This window comes from Oryx dammah, unplaced genomic scaffold (assembly GCF_014754425.2).
Source record: "Oryx dammah isolate SB20612 unplaced genomic scaffold, SCBI_Odam_1.1 HiC_scaffold_1, whole genome shotgun sequence".
NCBI classification, from domain to species: Eukaryota; Metazoa; Chordata; class Mammalia; order Artiodactyla; family Bovidae; genus Oryx; species Oryx dammah.
This window is the reverse complement of record NW_024070185.1, coordinates 43,844,258-43,867,208: the sequence shown is the minus strand read 5'-3', so window position 1 is coordinate 43,867,208 and position 22,951 is coordinate 43,844,258. Positions and strand designations below refer to the sequence as shown.

The window sequence follows — 22,951 nt, the reverse complement described above, 5'->3', positions numbered from 1 at the left end:
AGATATAAGGGGCACACTTCTAAGTTCTTTTCATAGGTTCCACCGGGTACTCAGGAAAGGCTGGAAAAAGAGAGATTTGTTACTGCTGGTATGCAGGATATAATCAACTTCTGCCCAAGAGATAAGCATGAAACTCTTCTCGTTCCCCAAACATTTCTTTCATAGGAAATGAAAGCCTAAAGTTCCTGGATGAATGAGCTGCAAACCGTCTTATGCCTAGGACCCAAAGATTTGCTGCTACTGAAATAAGAATTGAAGTAAAAAACCTTAGAGACAGGGTAGGAAATCTTGGGCCCGGAATTCTATACCAATACTAAATAGAGGTCTGCTACCATCAGAGAAGGGTCAAGTACTTGGTGATAAGAGGTCTATTTTGTATCACCTACATGCAGTAACTGCTGAAAGCTGTGAATGAAACAGAAACACTGAAAAATCTCGTTCATAACCCATCCTCACTTTCAGTACACAGTAAAAATATCCCACTCCTGGGAGAATTTGAAGTCTGTGATATACTAAAGATTTTCAACAGAAACAATGAAACTCAAACACAGCTCAAGACTTAATTACATTTAGCTTAAACTTGCACACTAATGCTCTGATAGAAAGAAAGATAATACCATAACACCCTTTTCTTTGTGTAAATATTACTTACATTAGTCTCTGCTGTTTTTATACACATACAGTCCAGCATTAAATGAAAAAATTACAGGATATACAAAAACCAAGAATGAGTAAACCACTGCTTTATCAACAGACAAAGAAATCAAGAGAACCAGAACCAGAAAAGAACCAGATATTGGAATTATCAGTCAGAAAGTTTATAACTATGTTTAACATGTTCAGTAATCTAATGGAAAAGGTAAACAGCAGACATAAACAGATCAAGAAATGCATCAAAGAGATGAAAGTTATTTAAGAAGAGTCAAAAAGAAATGCTAGAAATAAAAAACACAGTATCAGAGATGAAGAAATGCTTCACTAGGCTCAGCAAAAGACTGGACAGAGCTCAGGAAAGAATCAGTAACATGCCTATAAAGATTATCTAAACTGAAACACAAAAAGAAAAAAGACTAAACAAAACCAAGTAGTGCTTGTAAAACCTCTGAGACAAACATACGGACACAAATTATCTAATATATGAGTAACTGGAGCCTCAGAGGAGATGAGAGAATAGGGAAAGAGAGATATTAAAAAAGATAATGGCTGAGAATTTTCTAAAATTAATGAAAGACAACAAACAACAGATCCAAGAATCCCAAAGAACCCCAAGAAAAATTTTAAAAATACATGTGCCTAGATATAATTAAACTGTTAAAAACAAAAGATAAAAAGAAAATATTAAAGGAAGACAGAAGTGGGAGGTAGGGGAAATTTGAATACAGAGCAACAGTAATAATTAGAGCTGATTTCTTGGGAACTATGGGCTTCCCTTGTGACTCAGCTGGTAAAGCATCCGCCTGCAATGCGGGAGACCTGGGTTCAATCCCTGGGTTGGGAAGAGATCCCCTAGAGAAGGGAAGGCTACCCTCTTCAGTATTCTGGCCTGGAGAATTCCATGGACTGTACAGTCCATGGAGTCACAAAGAGTCCATGAAGTCACAAAGGGTCGGAAACGAATGAGCAACTTTCACTTTCACTTTTCTTGGGAACTATGCAAGCCAAAAGATAAGATGTATGTACATATTTTTTTTTTTAATTTCCATAATAGTTTGGAAAGAAAGGGAAATTTTTTAAAAGAAAAAATAGGCAGAAGATGTGAGTGTGTTATAGCATGTATCCCACTAGGTTTATTCTAATTTTTTTTTTTTTTTTTTGCCTCTAACTCCTTCCCCGGCCTTTGATTTACACTGGATTCACAGGTTTCCAAACTGAGGTCACAGAGCACTGCAGCCACCCTCTCCAGTAACACCAACCCAATAAAGCCTACCAGTGCCAAAGCTCTCTTCTCCACACAGAGAGCACCTGCCCGAGTCCATCAAATTTGAGAAGAATCTCCATCCAGCTGGGGTCTCATACACAGGGACCTTCATTGATTTGGCCACTCTGAAAAACAGAATTTAAGGCAACAATCAATCCATATTTCTCCTTTCCTTTTTTTCTCAGCACCTAAGCAAGTCTTTAAGATTTGTTTATGCTATAAGCTATATTTTAGAACACCTTGAACAATGTGGACAGTTTTCAAGATGTGAAGCCATAAGTGAAAGTTTATGGATAGCATATTCTCACATTTATGTTTCCCTTCTATATATATTCCTTAACCTTTGTGGTAAGATCCAATTGGGGATCTGAGAATCTAAATTAAGGTGGTGTTTGGATGCAAACACTTTGGAATATTGTTTGACATTATCTACTAATGAATATGAGGAGGGCATGGCAACCCACTCCAGTACTCTTCCCTGGAGAATCCCAAGGACAGAGGACCCTGGTAGGCTATAGTCCATAGGATTGCACAGTCGGATATGACTGAAGTGACTTAGCATGCACATACTAAAGATGAATATATACACATCCCATGAACCAGCAATTCAACTCCTAGAAAATAGTAGACACTGTGGTACACTGCTTAGCTTTACCCCCCAATACACACACACACACACACACACACACACACACACACACTTTGGTGGTTTAGTCACTAAATTCTGTCTGACTCTTGCAAACACATGGACTGTAGCCCACCAGGCTCCTCTGTCCATGGGACTTCCCAGGCAAGATTACTCAAGTGGGTTGCCATCTCTTTCTTCTCCAGGGGATCTTCCTGACCCAAGAATCGAACCCTGGGTCTCCTGCATTGCAGGTAGATTCTTTACCAACTGAGCCAATAGAACTGGAACATTCTTTCTATGAGCTGCTAGAAATGTTGGTTTTCTTATTCTCAAAATATTCCAAGAAAAATACATAATCATGCTTACATCCTGGTAGGAATAGTGAAATAAATCCTCCCCAAACTGGAGAGAGAAAGTTTTCAAAGCCATTAGTTTCACGGTCAGAAGTTCAACAAAGAAGAAATCATTCACACAGAAGCTTTCAAGGGCAGTTCACAGTGAAGGCTGGCTCAAAATTAATTTAGCTAAAATGAATGTATATGATCACAAAATAGTATGCAACTGGGGCAGAGTTGAGGGTAAGAGAAAGGCTAGAGGGTGTGAGATATATATTCTCTGGTTAAAACTTTCTTCTTGGTTCAAAGCCAAGTTGGCAGAACTTAAGGGAGGAGAAAGGATTTCCCCAACTCCACCGGTTTCAGTTAATCACTCTTAGGAGGTCATTAGGCTAAAGGCTGAGGCTGGATTTTAAAGGACTGGATACTTTTATAACTATGAGCCACAGTTGCAGTTATACAAGCTAAGATAACAATATGGGTAATTAAATTCCAGGATCCCAAGCATGAGTTGATTGTGTCCTAAAGTCAGAGAGGAATTCCCCTCCCTTCTCCTTCTACTGAACTTGGGATCCATCCCAAACATAGCATTCAGCAGATACCAGGCTGACTGGAGGAGCCTGGCCTCTTTTTGGCAGGAGGCCCCAGTGGAGTCTCTGAAACTCTCTGGTACAAAAGCTAAAACTGAAGCTGCTCATGCTGAGGGTCTGCTCCCCTCTTCTTGACTCCCACCATCACATGCTAGAGACAAACAAACCTCACTTTCTAGGAAAGACCAGAAGGAAAAGAAAGAAAGTGAATCTGGGCCAAAATTTTCCTAAAAATGGGAGTGAGCTCTCATAGCAAAAAGGAAAAACACTGGAAAACAAAGAAACATGATAGATACAGGCTCCTCATTATGGATTTTAAAACCTCTAAAAATGTGGCTTCAGGTTGGAAATAGCCTCAGTCTGCCAATCCAACACTTTCTCTCATGACCCCTCCCACATGCTCCTTTAAAAAAACTGAACTCTCTTTTTTTCTTTTACTTTGCGGGGGTGGGAGTCACCACGCAGCATGCGGGATCTTAGTTCCCTAACCAGGGATCAAACTGGAGCCCCTGCTATGGAAGCGCAGAGTCTTAACCACTGGATCAATACGGAAGTCCCAATCATTTCTTATTTTTTAAATATGCTGTTGCATTTTTGTTGTTGATTTCTGAGTCCCTCTTCCTGCTTTTCATGTTACATGGATTAATCCTCCTTTCCAGTCTCTCAGAATACTTCACGTTGCTTCAAAATCTATCTAAAATGTCCCGCCATCATGAATCTTGTGGCAAAGACTGCTAGTGGTCCATAAATGCATCTTTTCCTGGACACACAGCTGGACTACATTTCTTAGCCTCCCATGAGGTTCGCTGTGGCCATGTAGAACTCTAGCCAGTGGAACTCTAGTGGAGATAATGCATACTCTTTTCAGATATGGCTATTAAAACTTCCCATCCTCCCTGTTCCTTCTCCTCCCAGTTTAATGTGGACAAGCCCCACCATCCTAGAAGCCACATGTTAAAGATGGTGGACCTACAAGTTGGAAGAATCTGGATCTCTGAATCACCATTTGGAAGAGAATTAATCACCAATCAGGAACACTTGTTTTTAACTTTTAATGACTGAGAAAAAACCTTTTGTTGTGTTTGAGCCATTGTACATTTTGGGATTAGTTTTATAGCAGCAGCTCTATTATCATTTTATCTATAATACCATTTGTTTTTCATTGCCATAATCAACCCAGAGTAGCCCTTCCTGCCTTAGGCTTCCTCTCTGGGTATGGGGTCTTTATGTTCATATGGTCATTGTATGTGTTTTTACCTCCTTAACACTTTCCCTCCACACACAGACACTACCACCACCACCAATGTGTTAGTTCTTTGAGGGTAGAAGCTACATCTTACATACCTTTATAGCTCTTCAATGTCTAGGATAACAAAGTACCTTGTCAGACTTGCCCTCAATAAAGTCTGTATGATTTCAGTTGACTAATATCCACTATTTAAGGAATATTGTTGAATAGCAAGGGGGAAAGTATCTCTACTTAATCTTTTCTCATTTTAGGCTCCTTATATTAAGATACAATCAAGTGATTATAACTTTATCATTTTGAGCAAAGGGAATTTCTCCAGGTATTAATCGGTGGGGCTATCAGGACAGAGGCTTCTCTGGTGGCTCAGAAAGTAAAGAATCTGAGACTCGGGTTCAGTCCCTGGGCTGGGAAGATCCTTTGGAGAAGAGAATGGCTACCCACTCCAGTATTCCTGCCTGGAGAATCCCATGAACAGAGAAGCCTAGTGGGCCACAGTCCATGGGGTCACAAAGAGTCAGACACGACTGAGCGACTAAGCAGCACACGCAGCAGCAGTACCCAGCTATCAGGATAAGACAAAGGCATTTCCTGAAAGTCAAGACTTCAGAACACAATTATTGCAGTGAATATATGAGCATCAAAGGCTTGAAGAGCAGAAAGACACATTATTTTATCTTCCCAGTCTCGGTAGTCACCTTACCCTCATGTGCTCAAAGAAGGTAACAGATACAAAAGTATCCTGAAAAATCCCTAAAAGCTCACTACATATACAGGTGCTAGCATATCCATCTTTGTGCCTCCCACATCCAGCACAGTGAGTGCCCATAGTAGGTATTAAAATAGCTATTAACCTAATTATACAGTGCTACATCATTGGGTGCAATAATATTTTACTGGAATGTCAACGGTTATTAATGACTCTCTTACCTTGCTATAGAACAGCCAAATAAACAATGACTAATTATAGCAAATATATGAAGCAGAATCAGCTGTTCTTGGAATTCTACTTTAAGAAAGTTGCAATAGATTTTAGAAGGACAAGATCCAGGTCCCTCTTCTTCTGATGTATCTTCAAACATCCACTTTCTAAAGAGCTTAGCAGACTTCTTGGTCCTATTTTCTACACACTGAACTCTCAGCCCTTTTTAAAAAGCTTCCATCTACATAGATTACAAGATGCCTGCATTGTGCGTGAGTGCTGCCACTCCAGTCATGTCCAACTCTGTGCGACTCTATGGACTGTAGCCTGCCAGGCTCCTCTGTCCATGGGATTCTCTAGGCAAGGATACTGGAGGAGGTTACCATTTCCTTCTCCAACACAATGTGTATCAGTTATCAAATCATCATGCTCTACACCTTAAATAGATGATAGTTTTATCTGTCAATTATACCTCAATATAGTTAGAAACTTCCCTGACTTCCCTGGTGGCTCAGACGGTAAAGCATCTGCCTACAATGTAGGAGACCTGGTTTCAATCCCTGGGTTGGGAAGATCTCCAGGAGAAGGAAATGGCAGCCATGGTAGGTTGCCATGCCCTCCCATCCAGGGGATCTTCCCAACCCAGGATCCAGCCCTCATGCCTTTAATCCCCTGCATTGGCAGTTGGGTTCTTTTCCCACTAGCACCACCTGGGAAGCCCATCTGCATCACATATGTCCAACAAAAGACTTATATGTAGTTTGCATATAAAAACTCCTACAAGTCAATGAAAACAGCAGAGAACCTTTAAAAGAGGGGCACTTTACATAACAGGATATTCAAGTGACTGATTAGCACATGAAAAGATGCTGGAAAAAGTGTTATTGCCAAGTGTTGGTGAAGATTTGTATTGTTGAAAGAATTCTTATGGTTAAAACAAATAGTGCACAGTATCACTCAAATGTGGAGTCTAAAAAAATAAAGCTGAACTCACTGAAATGAAGAGTAAATTGATGGTTGCTAGGAACTAGGGGGGTGGGTGGGGAAATGGGGAGATATTGGTCAAAGGGTACAAATTTCCATTTATAAGATAAATAAGCTTTGAAAAGCTAATGTACAGCATGGTAACTATAGTTATTAATATGCACTGTATACTTGAAATTTGCTGAAAGTAGAATTCTCACCAAAAATGAAGAGTAACTATGTGAGGTGATGAGTGAGTTAATTAACTTGATTGTGATAAGCACTTCACAAGGTATGTTAGTTGCTCAGTTGTGTCTGACTCTTTACAGCTCCATGGACTGTAGCCTGCCAGGCTCCTCTGTCCATGGAATTCTCCAGGCAAGAATACTGGGGTAGGTTGCCATTTCCTTCTCCATCACAATGTGTATCAGTTATCAAATCATCATGCTGTACACCTTAAATATATGATAGTTTTATCTGTCAATTATACCTCAATATAGTTAGAAACTTCCCTGACTTCCCTGGTGCCTCAGACGGTAAAGTGTCTGCCTACAATGTGGGAGACCTGGTTTCAATCCCTGGGTTGGGAAGATCTCCTGGAGAAGGAAATGGCAGCCCACTCCAGTACTCTTGCCTGGAAAATCCCATGGATGGAGGAGCCTGGTAGGCTACAGCGCATGGGGTCATGAAGAGTCGGACATGACTGAGCGACTTCACTTTCACTTTTCTATAGTTAGGAAAAAAAAAATCAGAAAAGCTAGTCATTGGTGACAAAGTCAGGATAGATGTTATCTCTGGGGAGGAATGGAAGGTAGTAATTGGAATGGGGATCAAGAGAGCTTCAGGAATGGGTTCTGTTTCTTAATCTACAATGGTAGTTACATGGGTGTATATTCTTTATGGAAAGTGCTTGAGCTATGCATCAGGTGTGCCTCATGCATATAAAATATACATTATGCTTCAATGAAACATTTTTTTATTTAGAAGAAAAAGCCCTCTGTAGTACTTATGACTAAGTACATGTTTGAATTAGAAATGTTTACATCATCCCAACAAACAAATCACTGGAGATGGAGTTTAATAGCATTTGGATACGGTGGGCTAAGGTCTAGTAGACGTGTAACAAAACTGCTGGCAAGTCAGTCCTTCAGTATTTTCACATTGATGAGTTCACTACCGGATCCCTTCTTTGATATCTGGTACCGCTGGCTAGAACTGCTCTGAGGTAAAAGGCTTCAGTGAGTTTGCAGTTTAAAAGCCTATCTAAGGCAGCCTTCTCAGCTCATAAGTAAAAATTAGCCAGAGTTCAGCTAAGCCTTGTTCTCCAATAGCAAATCTCAAAGTCCACTCTTCAACTCATCTTTTGGATGGAGCAACTCACTGTTGTTGCTATTTAGTGTCACTAAGTGGGGCCTGATTCTTGCGACCCCGTGGACTGTAGCTCTTCAGGCTCCATGGGACTTCCCAGGCAAGAATACTGGAGTGCGTTGCCATTTCCTTCTCCAGGGAATATTCCTGACTAGGGATCAAACTTGCATCTCCAGCGTTGGCAGGCGGATTCTTTACCATTGAGGCACCAGGGAAGCTCTATAGCAACTCATACTTCTAGGTAAAGTAAGTATAAAACATGAGGCTGTCATAATAGATGACCACAAAAGTTTTTCAAACATATATAGCTAATATATAATGTATTTTATATGTAAATATATATAACATATTATAAATATATATTATATAAATGTGTAAGTTTATATATAAATTTTATATATTTCTGTTATACAGAGTAAAGTCAGAGAAAAACAAATACAGTATATTAATGTGAATATATATATATATATATAATCTAGAAAAATAGTACCAATGAACCTCTTTACAGAGATGAAATGGAGATGCAGATCTAGAGAATGGACTTGTGGACACAGCAGGGGAAGGAGAGGTCAGGACAAATTGAGAAAGTAGCATCAACATATGTACACTGTCATGAGTAAAACAGATAACTAGCAGGAAGCTGCTGTATAACACACGGAGCCCAGTCTGGCACTCTGTGATGACTGAGAAGGGCAGGACAGGGCAGTCACAGAGGATCGAGAGAGAAGGGATATATATATATATATATATATATATATATATATATAAAACCAATTTGCATTGATGTATGCTAGAAACCACCACACACTGTAAAGAAATTATCTTCCAATTTAAATTTTTATATATTCATATATTATATACCTTTATTATATTATTCAAATTGTATATATTATATAAATATATAAACTTTAGCAGACACCTGCCTGTTCCTGGGACCTGTGATATCTCAGCCTAGACTAAATCATAAAACTCACATATTAAATAATACCTCCCTTGCCTGCCTCATCAAGGAGGTCATAAGGATCAAATGAGACAGTATATAAAGATAAGAAAGTGCTCTAACAACCGCAAAATGTCCTGCAGTGTTTTGTTTTTACTGTTCTGAGTACTGAACCTTTCACTTAATCCAAAGGGAAATAAACATATCATTTAAAGAATATTTATAATAAAAAACAAAATATAACGGGATGTGTCATGCTTCCTATAAAATTCTAGATTTGGGGCGACTGTAAAACAAAGGTGCCCCTTGAACCCAGCTGCCTTGGCTGCTTTATAGAAAAGCTATGGCACTTTCCTTTTAGGTAGGTGTTATAAGGGAAAATAGGATCCTTCCCAATTTGATTTTTAATTTTGTTAGGAAACAGAAGGCACGCATACTTTTGAGAACCTTTATTAAAAGAAAGAAATTGGCTTTGGGAAGGTGACTAAAGATCCAAGAGAAAAATATGGAAAGCTGAAAGAATCACAGGTTTACTCTCATAAGCTAGAATTAATCTAGAGCCTTATGCCTGGAATCAACAAGTTTCTATGTTTACCATCTTGATGCTTCAGCACTTTGATGTAAACTGCTCCTGGTTCTAATTTTATTTTCAAAGAAGAAAAACTGCTGAGGGACTAGGGCTGGCAAATTCTAAGCCTGAAGTGTTCCAGTTAAGCTGAGAGATAAAGAGATGACTGTCAGCTGTCTTTCAGATTCCCATGAGATTGCTCCCTGAAGAGCAAAAAGTGAATCATCTTGTCTTTCTGTTTTGCTTTCAATTTTAAAGTATGCTGACAATTCATTGAAGCTTTTTAAAGCCTATACACCCTTGGAAGATTTAGAATCAATTATACTTATAGACTAAAAGTAATAAATACGAAATGATGTATCGGCTCTAAGCCAGGAGATAAAACATCTCACTACACAAAGCTTCTCTTTCTTTCTGTGCTTCCACTTCTGGATTCGAATAGCATCTTTTCCTGGATGGTATTAAAAAATCTTATTGATCCTATGTCATAAAACAGGAGAGATGGGGCATCTGGATATGGAACAGCAAATAAACATACAGCAGCTGTAAATGCATACTCATTTTAAAGGAAGAACAAAGCCGAGAGAAAACAAGTATTTTGTATAATACTGCATCACTGCTCAATGGGTAATATCATAAGCAGAGGTAAATACTGAAATATCGGGGCATTATCAGTTTTCTGAAAGCTCTGTGGCTTAATGTATGACCCAGCTTGCTGTTTTCTGGGAAGCCAGCTCAAGTCATCAGGCAGCCATCCCTAAATGGACTCTGAGAAAATGAGCATTTATCAAGGCACACAGAAGCAGTCACCCCAACTGAAAGGTACCATACATTCAAGACTGCACTTACTCTTCCAGGATGCTCATCCTTACTCAAGGATTGGGTTTAATGTCTTTAAGTATAAAGAAAGTGCATGCCTCATTAACATATCTTTTTAAAAAGTTTTGATCTAATGAGACATAGTTATAAGGAAAGAAACTACTGAAAGAGTTGATGCTCTTTTGTGGGAAATGATGTTCTCAGCACAAGGCAAAGTTGAGTAGATAGGAAAGGCAGGTACACACACACTACTGTGGAATTAAGTCCAAATACATCTGCATGGATGACAGAATGGACTCTGAATTCTGACTGCCTCAGTGCCCACCAGATACTCTTCTTCTAGGCTGGTTGGCCAAGTTACTTAGACTCTTTCACCTATGAGATGGAATAACAGTGAATTTCCTCATACAGGGAGGACTAAATGGGGTGATCCTTGGGAAGCCCCAGACACCCAAACCAGTGATGGACAGCGCAGCAGCTGGCAGCATTGTTACCTCTCCAGTGGCTGTTTCCTGCATTTCCCTCTGCCCTCTGGCCAGGGCAAACTGAAACGATAGAGCCTCCTTAGAGCACCACGTAGCTTCAGACGCTGGCACACAGAGCTCACACAGAGGGTGCTCTTTCTACCAGTTACAGTCCCAACAGGAATAGATGATGTGCCATTGAGCAGAGTTTAACACAGGTGCTATCTACACAGGGGTGGGCACTGGAGAAGGGGCACACAATGGACAGCACAGTAACACTGGGTGAGCACTACCTCACCCCCAGGCTCATCCCTTGATCAGAGACAGAACTGGGTGAAGAGGGCTGCCTGGCAGGAGCCGTGACCTTCAGAGGGGGTATGTTGCCAGCCCACAGAAACGCACTATGGAGAGGAATCAATTCCTGACTGCACTCTCCTCTGTCTCTCTGGTATCTGCAGTACTCCCAATTCTCCAAACCCAACTGAAATCAGGAGGGAAGACAGTCCATAGAGGTCAGCCTATGGGACAGAGTGTAGGGAGAGCGTGGACAGGGATCCTGGGGCAAATGGAAGACACCAGCACTCTTCATTCCACCCCCCAGATTCAGGCTACTTTGACTGTCCACGTTAATCTGTCCAGTCCCTTCTTTGTGCCACCACAGCACCTCCCCCCACACAGTCAGCACAGGGTACTGCATTAGATGTCGGGACAGCTGACCCCCTCTAATCTGTGAGCCCCTGGAAGGAAAGGACATTGACTGGTATAGAGCAAGTACTTAGTGACATTTGCTAATGCTATGCAAGTACCGTAGGGTCTATCAGAACACAGACTTCTTCTACATGGGTACCAATGTCATCTAGATTCCAGAACTAAGTATTTCAAATACCAGAGGGAGGAAGTACACGAGACCACTGAAAGCTCAGGATAAAACTAAGTTATGGTAGATGAACTTCCAAATGGAATTACATACAAAGAGTTGGCTAAAAAGACTGATAACCTAAAAAGACTGATAACTGTACGTTAGTTTTCCAAGTCCAGAGCTGTAATAAGTTTACTGTGAAAAGGTAAGAGATTATGGTAAAACTGGTCTCTCTTTACCCTGGTGGGATTTCTCAGAAGTAAATGCTTACTTCACTGTAAAACTTATAGAGGGGAGGGTATATATTTCTCGTGTGTATAAGTAGCACCTCGTGGGACTGATGTTTCATGCAAAACATACTGGAAAACACTGGTTAAGATAAACCGAATATATCCCCTATATGATTATGGCAGGGGTGTGCCTCAGAGGACTTTACTCCCACTGAACAGTTTTGAAAAGCAAGGGAGAAGAAATATGTCAAATAGCCTTGAGTCACATCAAGGATTCTCAGGAAGAGGCCTTTCCCAAAGAGGTTTGAGAGATGAGCCAACTGGAAGGGCATCCCAGAGAGGCAAATACCCTTCTACCAGGTCCCAGACTGCAGGAAGTTCTGGGCTCAGGAGAGAGAGGCAGCCTAGGGTCACAGCTAGTGGGGGTGATGGATGGCAGGGCTCTTCACTGTCTAAGTCTGGTCCTGGGAAGCAGTAGGGGAAGAAGTAAGAGATGAGGAAAGCAGCTGTTTGCATTCAGGGTGACTCTGCAGTGGGACAGACTCTCTCTTGAGGGCCTAGTGGTCTCTGGGGAACGGGGACCAAAATAGTTTGGTGAGAACACACAGTTCCTGTAATTAATTGAAGAAGCAGAGTCTCCACAGGGAATCAGAAAGCCACTCAACTGTTCTGTCCCCCTTCTCAGAGACTGAGGCACAGATCCCCTGTGTGGATTTATTCTGTGTTTTAGGCTGATGCTGCCTCAGCCTAACTGGGGGCCTGCAGAGAAGGGACGGGGTCGGGAGAGGACATGATGGCTTCCAGGCATTGAAAGCCACTGTGGGAGAAGAGTCTTGTGTGAGAGGAACAATTCTCTTCAGGCCAAGACCCCACTTCCTATGGTGAAGGCATGACACAGACGAGCAGTAGGAGCACCACCCTCTCTGGCAGCCGAGGGCTGCAGCCCAAGCAGTGCCCTTGGCTAGAGCCACTATAATGTCTTTGAGACCCTGATAATTTCCAGCTTTCAAGAGGTACTGTGGCATGCTGCTTTTCTTAGAAGAGAGAACTTTAATGCCAACTGCAGAAACACCGTCATAGTAAATATTTAAATGTAAGTGTTCTCAGTGTGAACATTACCCACTTGGAATGCATGGGCCTTACACAGTGCACAGCCTGTGCAACTGGGTGCAGCAGCTCTCCATCAGCTTCACCTGAATGCAGCCAGAGTAGAAGCTACAGCCCTCAAGTCCCTTAAACACGTTCCTGGCATAGCAGAGGAACCCTCCCCAGTGGTCATTTAACTAAGGGTGAACCCTAAAGTCTTTCACAGTCTTTGGATTGTTGAAGACACAGCTTTAAATGGCACATTTTCTTATCCCTGACCAATGGCATTCAGAAGTAGTTACTCTGTGAGTGTGCACGTGTGGGTAAGGCCTCAACCCATATCATACTAGCCATATTAAAAAATATCCACATCTCACATAAAAATTGATTTCCTGTTTCAAAAGAATCTTGAAAGGATTTTTATAATTTTGTTTTTGAAATGATGCTACAAGTCACTCATTTAATTAACTACTGACAAGATTTCTCATCTATTATGCACACTTGGGAATTCTTTCAAAATGAGGACATATACACTACAGATTATTTCTAAGCATTGATTATTTGGGTACTAAATTTAATAATAGAGTGACAAGATGTTACATTTTTTACATTAAACTAGGCAGTTAATTATGTTGATATTGCAGTTTTCTTCATTTTGGAGTTAATATAGTTGACTCTTGAACAATGTAGGAGTAGGGCCACCTACCACGCACAGCTGAAAATCCATGTATAACTTTCCAGTCAGCCCTCAGTATCCATGGTTCGGCATCCACAGATTCAACCAACGTCAGATCATGTGTTATTGTAGTAGGTATTTAGTGACAGAAATCTGTGTATAACTGGACTTGTGCAGTTCAAACTCATGTTGCTCAAGGGTCAACTATAATTGTTTTCAGATCGCTGCTTTTAAGTTCATGAATATCAAAGGCCCTAGGCAAAAAGCCAAGAATGCCAAGGAGGAATAAAATGACCCAAGTGCCTGTGGGCATGTGTGTGTATGTGCGTGCTTGTGTGTGTGTGAAACGTGTGTGTGGGGACGGGCATGTGTATGCATGTCATATGGGTGCATGCACGTGTATTGTGCGGATGAGTGTGTGGGTGCTGGGGGCAAGGCAAGGTAGTATAACTGTTGTCAGAACCTTAGGTAGTTTCTCGTACAGTAAGATTTTACGGACAGTGCTTCATCTTCTCCTTCACTTCATCCCTACCACGTTCTGCGTATACTATCCTTATTTTCAGCAGGTCTTACAAATTTATTTCTGAACATTCCATCCCAGAATTCTTTCAACCAGCTCCCGCTTTCTCTGCCAATATCCAATGCAGTTAAGTATGCCCATCTGGAAAGCCAGATATGGATGCAATGCAAGCCCAGCGCACTAACCTGGCACTAGGCTGCTGAGTTTCTTGGAAAATTTCAAGGCAGTGCTCCAAGGGTCAGAAAAATACATCATCATTCAGTTGTAACAGACATTCTAGCTGATGAAATATGACCACTGGGGTTTTATCCCCTCGTGAAACCAAACATGCATATTCAGCCCAAAAAGAAGTGGCAAAATGACTTCATATGATGTGAACTTTTATAAATGTAGAGTACAATGACCCTGGACTTAAGAGTACAAATACCTCTATGGGGCACCTAGATAGTCTTTTTTAAAGGCCTCACCTAGCACACAGCTTGGAAAAGTTTTCCTCTTCTTTTGTCCAGCTGGTGGCACTTAATCACTCACCTTCACAGAACAGGTCAGTGCTTCCTTCCCACTCTTTCTTGATAATAACCATCATCTGTACTTAGGAAACATACAAATTGCTAGGCCTCTCCAAGAAGATCTTTAATTAGTAGGTCTTGGTGTTTATACTTACAACAAGTAGTATTTCTTATCTCTAGAAGATTCTAGGAATCTTATTTTAGGAAGGTTTATAAAAAGCTGTGAGTTAAGACAAACTATCAATATATACAAATGGTAGTGATGAGCTAACCTATGCAACTATATATATATATAAGTTAATTATATATGTTTATAGGCTTTGGACAAGATAAAAACCTTTATTTACAACTAGTGTATTCCTTTAAAGATAAATACAGTAAAGTATTTGGATAAAACATGACAAATATATATGATATATATATATATACACATGTGTGTGTATTCAAAATATTAATAAACAAAATTTTATGTACATATTGCACAATGTTTAAGAAGTCCTCAGAGAATATTAATTATTCAGATTGATACTGAGCATCAGGGTTTGCCTAGATGTGAGTCTATCTTGTGAAGACACGGAAGATGGCAACTAAACCTTGGAAGGCTGAGATTCAGCTCTCATCTCACCATAGCACTACCTGCAAATGCGAGGACAACTACCCCTAACCTTCAAGTATTGTACTGTCTTTGAAAATCTGACAAGCCTGGGTTCAAAGCACAGCTCTTACACTTTTAATCCAGTGAATCTCACAGGCCATTTATCCTCTCTTATTTGGGGTTTACGTCCAAGAAACTTGAATAACAGCAATAGAGGAATGGGTTTACTTCCCCAGTCACTTTTCCTATAGCACTCTAGGGAGACTGGGCAGCAGAATGGAACAAGCTTGGGCTTCTTGGATCAGCCAACCTGGGTTCAAATCCTGAATCCATCTTTCATCTTTCAATAACTTATTTTGGTAAGTCGCTGGATTTCTGTGAGTCTCAGTGTCCTCAAAGGAAGAGACGACACAAAGTAAGCGTGCCAGAAAAGCAGCATGATTTAACAGGCAGAAATCCTCATCCTCACTGGGATAAGCAGGTCTTTTGAAGGCTTCCAAGAAAAGTGACTCAGCCATTAGTGATAGCCTAAAAGGAAATGGGGGCTGCCAGAGGGGTCTGAGTCTGAGAGATGGCTACGTTGAATCAGGACCTACCACCACCCTGCTTCTCCCCACTGTGGACTGGCACAAAGTGTTTCCTGGGAAGGTATGGCATGGGAACTGAAAAGGCTATGACCTTGGGGGCCCCAGGACACTCATAGCTGAGCTCTGCATTGAAGGAAAGAGCCTGTCCTCCTTTGAAGAAATACTCTCCAATTTTACCTCCTAGTGACTCCAAATATTTGCAATTTCCAGGTAAGCCATGCTTCCTGTCCCCTAGGACTCAGGGATATATCTTCCCTCACTTCAGCTAGTCAATTCTTAAATGTCCTTTAAGTCTCAGCTTCTGGGAAGAACCTCCAGACCCACAGAGGTTCCTTAAAGTGACAAGATCACCCCACCACAAGTGTCTCTTCTGCTCTCCTATAGCTTTGTGCAAAACATCATTGTCCTGGTCCATCTCCTCCAACACCTTCAGGAGGATCAGGGCTGTGTCTTTCTCTAAAGACCAACTCTTGAATAGGGCTAGGTACTGACAGGTGCTTGAGGGATATTGATGATTGAAAAGCAACTTCTGAGCTACATTTTAACAGGGTCAGGAAAGATTATCAGAAACTCAGAGGTGAGGAGATTCTAACCCCCAAGGTTTACCTGCTTAGAACTGCTACAGGGAGCAACAGGTGCTCCTGATGGGAGCTGGCTATAAATGTGAACAGAAAAGCAGCTTGAGAACCTCTGACTTAACTTGCGAATAGAAGGGAGGCTTCTTAATGAAATTAGCAGGGGGCTCTGGGGTGCTGGATAGAACCCTCTGGATGGGACCAGGGCTCTGCACTGAAGGGATGTCCTATGCAGGTTTCCCTAAGTGCACCCTCCAATGGCCCCTCGGCTTGGGTGAACTTGGTTGCCCTGGCAGCATGGCTGATGCTGGACCAGGGTTTGCAGGAGACACACAGTCGTGTTTCTGTCCTTTTGACTTATCCTGAAGGACTTTGTTTCCTGGGAAATGTAGTTCAAACAGGTAGAATTCAAAGAAGGAAGTGAGTATAGGATTAACTGCAACCAGAGATGATCTGTGTGCCTACAAGTAGAAAGAAGCTTCCCCTCCTCTTAAGGCTTCTCTTTCCCTCCTCTCTCCCCAAACTTAGCTGTCTCTTTCCCTTTGACTTCTAACCTAGAATTGACATCAGTGGTCTGTTTCCTCTCCCTTTTTGTGGTGCTATGGCTCCAGGAGTGGAGTGTCTCCTCTTGGGGAAGAGAGTTATGGAGACAGTAGGACAGAATCAACATTTGGTGAGCATTGCCCTTGGACCAGGCACCGTGCTCGGTGCCCTATGGTTATGCACTGACTCTGGCCAGCAGTCCCAGGAGGGAAGTATCACCATCCTCCTAGTCATGCTCTATTACTTGCTGCCTCTCCCAGAGAAAGTGCCCCAGTGCAGAAGCTCTGTGGCACAGGTGATCTGAGCTGACTGGACCAAGGCTGAACCAGGTGTGCGCTGGGTACATGCAGCCACACTGGACCACAGACAGCAGAAGCGTCTCCACCTCAGTTACCATTGGCGGTAAAGAGCCCTCAGACTGCAGCTTATTTACATGAAATCTCTAGTAGGTCTGTAATCAACCCTTTCTCTGTCCTGGCTCTTGGCAACCTAAATGTGTGGATGTAAATGACCATTATCACCAGACTACAGACCACAAAACCGAGGTACCAAGAGATTAAGTTGTTTGTCCAGTGCCGTAACTGATAACTGGCTGGGTGGGGATTCAGGCCCTGACCTGCCTGATTCCAGAACCTATTTTCTGTACAACGAACTGTGCCAAGACATTCTTCAGGGCTGCTAAGAATACTTTTGGATGTGTTTTGCATTTAAAGAAAATGTTTGTAAAAAGAGTGCTGGATCAGAGCAGTGGGAGCTATAGGAAATTCTGGCCTCAAAGAGCAGAACTACAGCTCTCTCCAGGCAGCCATAGTAATGATAATAAGAGCTAAGAGGTATCAAGCATTTACTATGCACCAGGCATTGTGCTAAACACTTTAAACTGGATTTTACCACATTTATATGCCCAATTTTTAGATAAAGACATTGGGCCTCAGAGAGGTTATGTAACATGTCCAAGGTCTCAGAGCTAGGAAGAGGAAGTTCTGTGGTTCAAGGCCAGTCTCCCTGAACTCGAGATCTCATGCTGTACAGAGACAAATGCTACACTGTAGACGAGACTCATCTGAAATCTAAAGGAAGCCATGGTCTCCTTGCTGCAGTTGTCATAATAATTCATAACAAGGAGCAGGGTGGGGAGTGTCCAGATGAATATGGATATATAAGTTGCGATGTTCTCACTGCAAGTCAGAAGGCCACGTTGTGAGACAGGCTTTTAAGAAAAGTGAAAAGACTGACAACACTAGGCAGTGAGCGTGGTCCTCTGAGGTTTTCCTCCATTGAGCTCGACCAGCACTGCCCTGTGATTCACGCTTCCAAGTGACACAGAGCCTGCAGGCAGCAGCCCTGCAGTAAGAGGAAAATGGATGGAGTGCCTGGGGATGTTTTGCCTGCACACACCGCGTTGCCTTAAAAGGCCTTGAGTGCACATACAGTTCTGACATGAGGGCAGGACCACATAATGTGGGGCCTCTCTTTCCCTTATATGGTCAAGTATGACAATGGCACCCTCCCTCCTAATTTATGAAGCACGCGAGTGGAGGAATGTCCATCAGGAGACATGGGGATGTTTCACCACAGAGAAGATATAAAGCTCATCTCCCTGGCAAAGGATTTCCAAGACCAAGTGGATCAGAATGCATACTTGCTGAGGTTTCTTTTCGTTTTTTTTTTTTTTTAACTCTGAAGAATAAACATTTTTGCTTCTCTCAAATATCAACATTTCTTAAAGCCAAAGAATATGCTGAGCTCCCTCAAGTATCAGAGAAAAAGAAAAATAAAGCAAGAATTAAAATTTGTAGAATTTCTTCATATATCTTCCCCTCCAGCTCTAGCCTTTGTTTCTCCATTCAGTACACACAAAGACACACATACACACACAGTATATATACAACCACTCAAGCATCTGAAAAGAAAGGACCATTTCATTTTAAGTATAACAGATAAACAGGATAAAGTCCTATTTAAGAACAGTCAGCTACAAATACAAAGAGTTCTTATCTATAAATGGTCTTAGTTGTTTTGTTAGGAAGCTATAGCCTAAGTTTTCCCATCCAAACTTGCTCCCAAGAGAGGAATCAATAAAGACAAGAAGGTGTATCAAATGGCAATGTATAGGAAAGTACTTTGTACATCATAAATCATATGATATCCACAGTTAACTCAAACACTTGTTAGTGTCCTCCTAGTAATATAATTTTCAAGTGACTATTATTTTGTGTATTATATAATATACAAGTAGGTTTCCTAGCTATAACCAAGCATAAGCTATATTGCTATTTAAACTACTTTCACTTTGACTACACTTTACTTTCATTTGGTCAGGACTCTGAATCTATTCGAAGCACGCTGCTGCTAAGTCACTTCAGTCGTGTCCGACTCTATGTGACCCCACAGACGGCAGCCCACCAGGCTCCCCCATCCCTGGGATTCTCCAGGCAAGAACACTAGAGTGGGTTGCCATTTCCTTCTCCAATGTATGAAAGTGAAAAGTGAAAGTGAAGTTGCTCAGCCGTGTCCGACCCTTAGCGACCCCATGGACTGCAGCCTACCAGGCTTCTCTATCCATGGGATTTTCCAGGCAAGAGTGCTGGAGTGGGGTGCCACTGCCTTCTCCTATTTGAAGCATAGGCTGGTCCAACTAACAAAACTCTTCTATCATGTTTCAAAAAGTCAAGGAACCCTGGGGTGTCCATTATAGGTTTTAATGGCACGTTGTAATGGCAATCCACTCCAGTATTCTTGCCTGGAGAATCCCATGGACAGAGGAGCTTGGTGGGCTATGGTCCACAGGGTCGCAAAGAGTCAGACATAACTGAAGCAACTTAGCATACACATACAAGCTAACAGACACAGAAAGAGTCAGGCATTTTATACACATAAAGCATATTCCTTCACCATTTAAAATGATGTGTGCATAGAGCACCTTGGGCGAAATACTCTTAAAAAGCACTTGGGAGATCCTCAGACAGAGAGTGTGGTACAAATTACAAGACTCAAGAAAACAATGGACTGTGATTCCTTCAGTATAACTCCCCAAACGAGATGTGTTGAATGTGAAAGTGTAGCCTGGAGTTTCAACTCTTAAAACTAGAAATTCAGAAATCAAACTCTGCTGACCCCAAGAACATGTCTTCATTTAAAAAGGTATATTTAATAGCCTCATAGGATTGGCATGATAAGGGAAGCTCTCAAAGTATTCAGGGCCAACTTTCTACTGCACAGCTTTACCACACAGCTACATTTGAGGCAGAAAGTGTTGAGAGGCATGAGGAAAAATGCAGGAACCCTGGGTAGTTGTGTCTTTTATGCCTGAATACTTGAGCAATGGAGCCCCTGGCTACCCTGGTATTCACTGTCTTCCCAGCATCTTCACACTATCTAGGGGGTGTAGGAGGGAGTTTCAGGGCCATGCCTGTTGCCCTACTTTAAACGTTTTGAAATACCTGCAGCTCCAACTGAGGAGGTTTCCTTTTGTTTGACTGAAAACCGAACAGCAGGCATGCAAGTCTGGAGGCGTGATCACCTGCATCAGAACCACCTGACCATTTCATCTAAAATGTAGACCCCTGGGCTCCACTCAGCATGACTGAATCTGAATTTCTGTCTATATGGTTTTGGCATCTGTATTTTAATAAGAACATCTCTCCCCAACCAACCACCCAAAGACTCCTATGCATGCAAGAATCATCAGATGACACAGTGGTAAAGAATCTGCCTGTCAGTGTTGAAGACACAGGAGACATGGGTTTGACCCCTGGGTCAAGAAGATTCCCTGGAGTAGGAAATGGCAAGCTGCTCCAGTATTCTTGCCTGGAAAATTTCATGGAGAGCGAAGCCTGGCAGGCTACAGTCCATGGGGCCACAGAGAATAGAACATGACTGAGCGACAGAGTACACACGCTCTAAGCACTCAGGAAACTGTTGAATTTAAGTCTTATGCACAGCTTAGGTATACAGTCATGACCCTGGCCCTAAGGTATACTTCTCCTAAGATCTGTATCAAAAAGGGGTCTTAGGAAACAGCTAATTCAGCCTCCTCATTCTGTAAATAAGGAAAGCAGAGGTCCAGGAAGAGTGACTGACTCGCTGTGGCATCCTGCTGCCACTTCTTAGCAGTGCACTTTGGGAGTTCTGGTCTTGGTCCAGTTCTTAGAACACTGCTTTTTCTGCTATTCAATTCAGTTCAGTCGCTCAGTTGTGTCCGACTCTTTGCGCCCCTATGGACTGCAGCACGCCAGGCTTCCCTGTCCATCACCAACTCCCGGAGTTTACTCAAACTCATGCCCACAGAGTCAGTGATGCCATCCAGCCATCTCATCCTCTCTCGTTCCCTTCTCCTCCTGCCTTCACTCTTTCCTAGTGTCAGTTTTTTTTTTTTCCCCAGTCTTTCCAATGAGTCCGTTCTTCGCATCAGGTGGCCAAAGTATTGGGAGTATCAGCTTCAGCATCAGTCCTTCCAATGAATATTCAGGACTGATTTCTTTTAGGATTGACTGGTTGGATATCCTTGCAGTCCAAGAGACTCTCAAGAGTCTTCCCCAACACCACAGTTCAAAAGCATCAATTCTTCAGTCTCAGCTTTTTTATAGTCCAACTCTCTCATCCATACATGACTACTGGAAAAACCATAGCTTTGACTAGATGGACCTTTGTCGGCAAAGTAATGTCTCTGCTTTTTAATACACTGTCTAGGTTTGTTATACCTTTTCTTCCAAGGAGCAAGTATCTTTTAACTTCATGGCTGCAGACACAATCTGCAGTGATTTTGGAGCCCAAGAAAATAAAGTCTGTCACTGTTTTCATTGTTTCCCCATCTATTTGCCATGAAATGATGGTACCGGATGCCATGATCTTAGTTTTCTGAATGTTGAGCTTTAAACCAACTTTTTTACCCTCCCCTTTCACTTTCATCAAGAGGCTCTTTAGCTCTTCTTCACTTTCTGCCATAAGGGTGGTGTCAATCTGCATATCTGAGGTTATTGATATTTCTCCTGGCAATCTTGATTTCAGCTTGTGCTTCATCCAGTCCAGCAGTTCACATGATGTACTCTGCATAGAAGTTAAATAAGCACGGTGACAATATACAGCCTTGACATACTCCTTTCCTAATTTGGAACCAGTCTGTTGTTCCATGTCCAGTTCTAACTGTTGCTTCCTGACCTGCATACAGATTTCTCAGGAGGCAGGTCAGATGGTCTGGTGTTCCCATCTCTTTAAAAATTTTCCAGACTTTGTTGTGATCCACAGAGTCAAAGGCTTTCGCATTCAATAAAGCAGAAATAGATGTTTTTCTGGAACTCACTTGCTTTTTTGATGATCCAACAGATATTGGCAATTTGATCTCTGGTTCCTCTGCCTTTTCTAAATCCAGCTTAAACATCTGGAATTTCTTGGTTCACGTACTGTTGAAGCCTTGCTTGAGAATTTTGAGCATTATTTTGCTAGCGTGTGAGATGAGTGCAACTGTGCAGTAGTTTGAACATTCTTTGGCAATGCCATTCTTGGGGATAGGAATGAAAACAAAAAACTGACCTTTTTCAGTCCTGTGGCCACTGCTGAGTTTTCCAAATTTGCTGGCATACTGACTGCAACACTTTCACAGCATCAGCTTTTAGGATTTGAAATAGCTCAACTGGAATTCCATCACCTCCACTAGCTTTGTTCATAGTGATGCTTCCTAAGGGGTCAACTTGACTTTGCATTCCAGGATGTCTGGATTGTACCATTGTGGTTTTCTGGGTCATGAAGATCTTTTTTGTACAGTTCTTCTATGTATTCTTGCCACCTCTTATCTTCTGCTTCTGTTAGGTCCATATTATTTCTGTCCTTTATTGTTTCCATCTTTGAATGAAATGTTCCCTTGGTATCTCTAATTTTCTTGAAGAGATCTCTAGTCTTTCCCATTCTATTATTTTCCTCTGTCTTTGTCTTGATCACTGAGGAAGGCTTTCTTATCTCTCCTTGCTATTCTTTGGAACTCTGCATTCAAATGGGCATATCTTTCTTTTTC

The 22,951-nt window shown here is 41.8% G+C and overlaps 1 protein-coding gene across 1 annotated transcript in view; it reads right to left on the bottom strand.

The window, feature by feature from the left end:
• PGM5 (phosphoglucomutase 5) overlaps window positions 1-22,951 on the bottom strand; it is a 206,493-nt gene that overhangs the window by 80,080 nt on the left and 103,462 nt on the right. Inside the window, exon 7 of the mRNA XM_040248878.1 lies at window positions 1,928-2,043. Coding sequence (XP_040104812.1) covers window positions 1,928-2,043 — 116 coding nt within the window. The remainder of the gene's footprint in view (window positions 1-1,927; window positions 2,044-22,951) is intronic.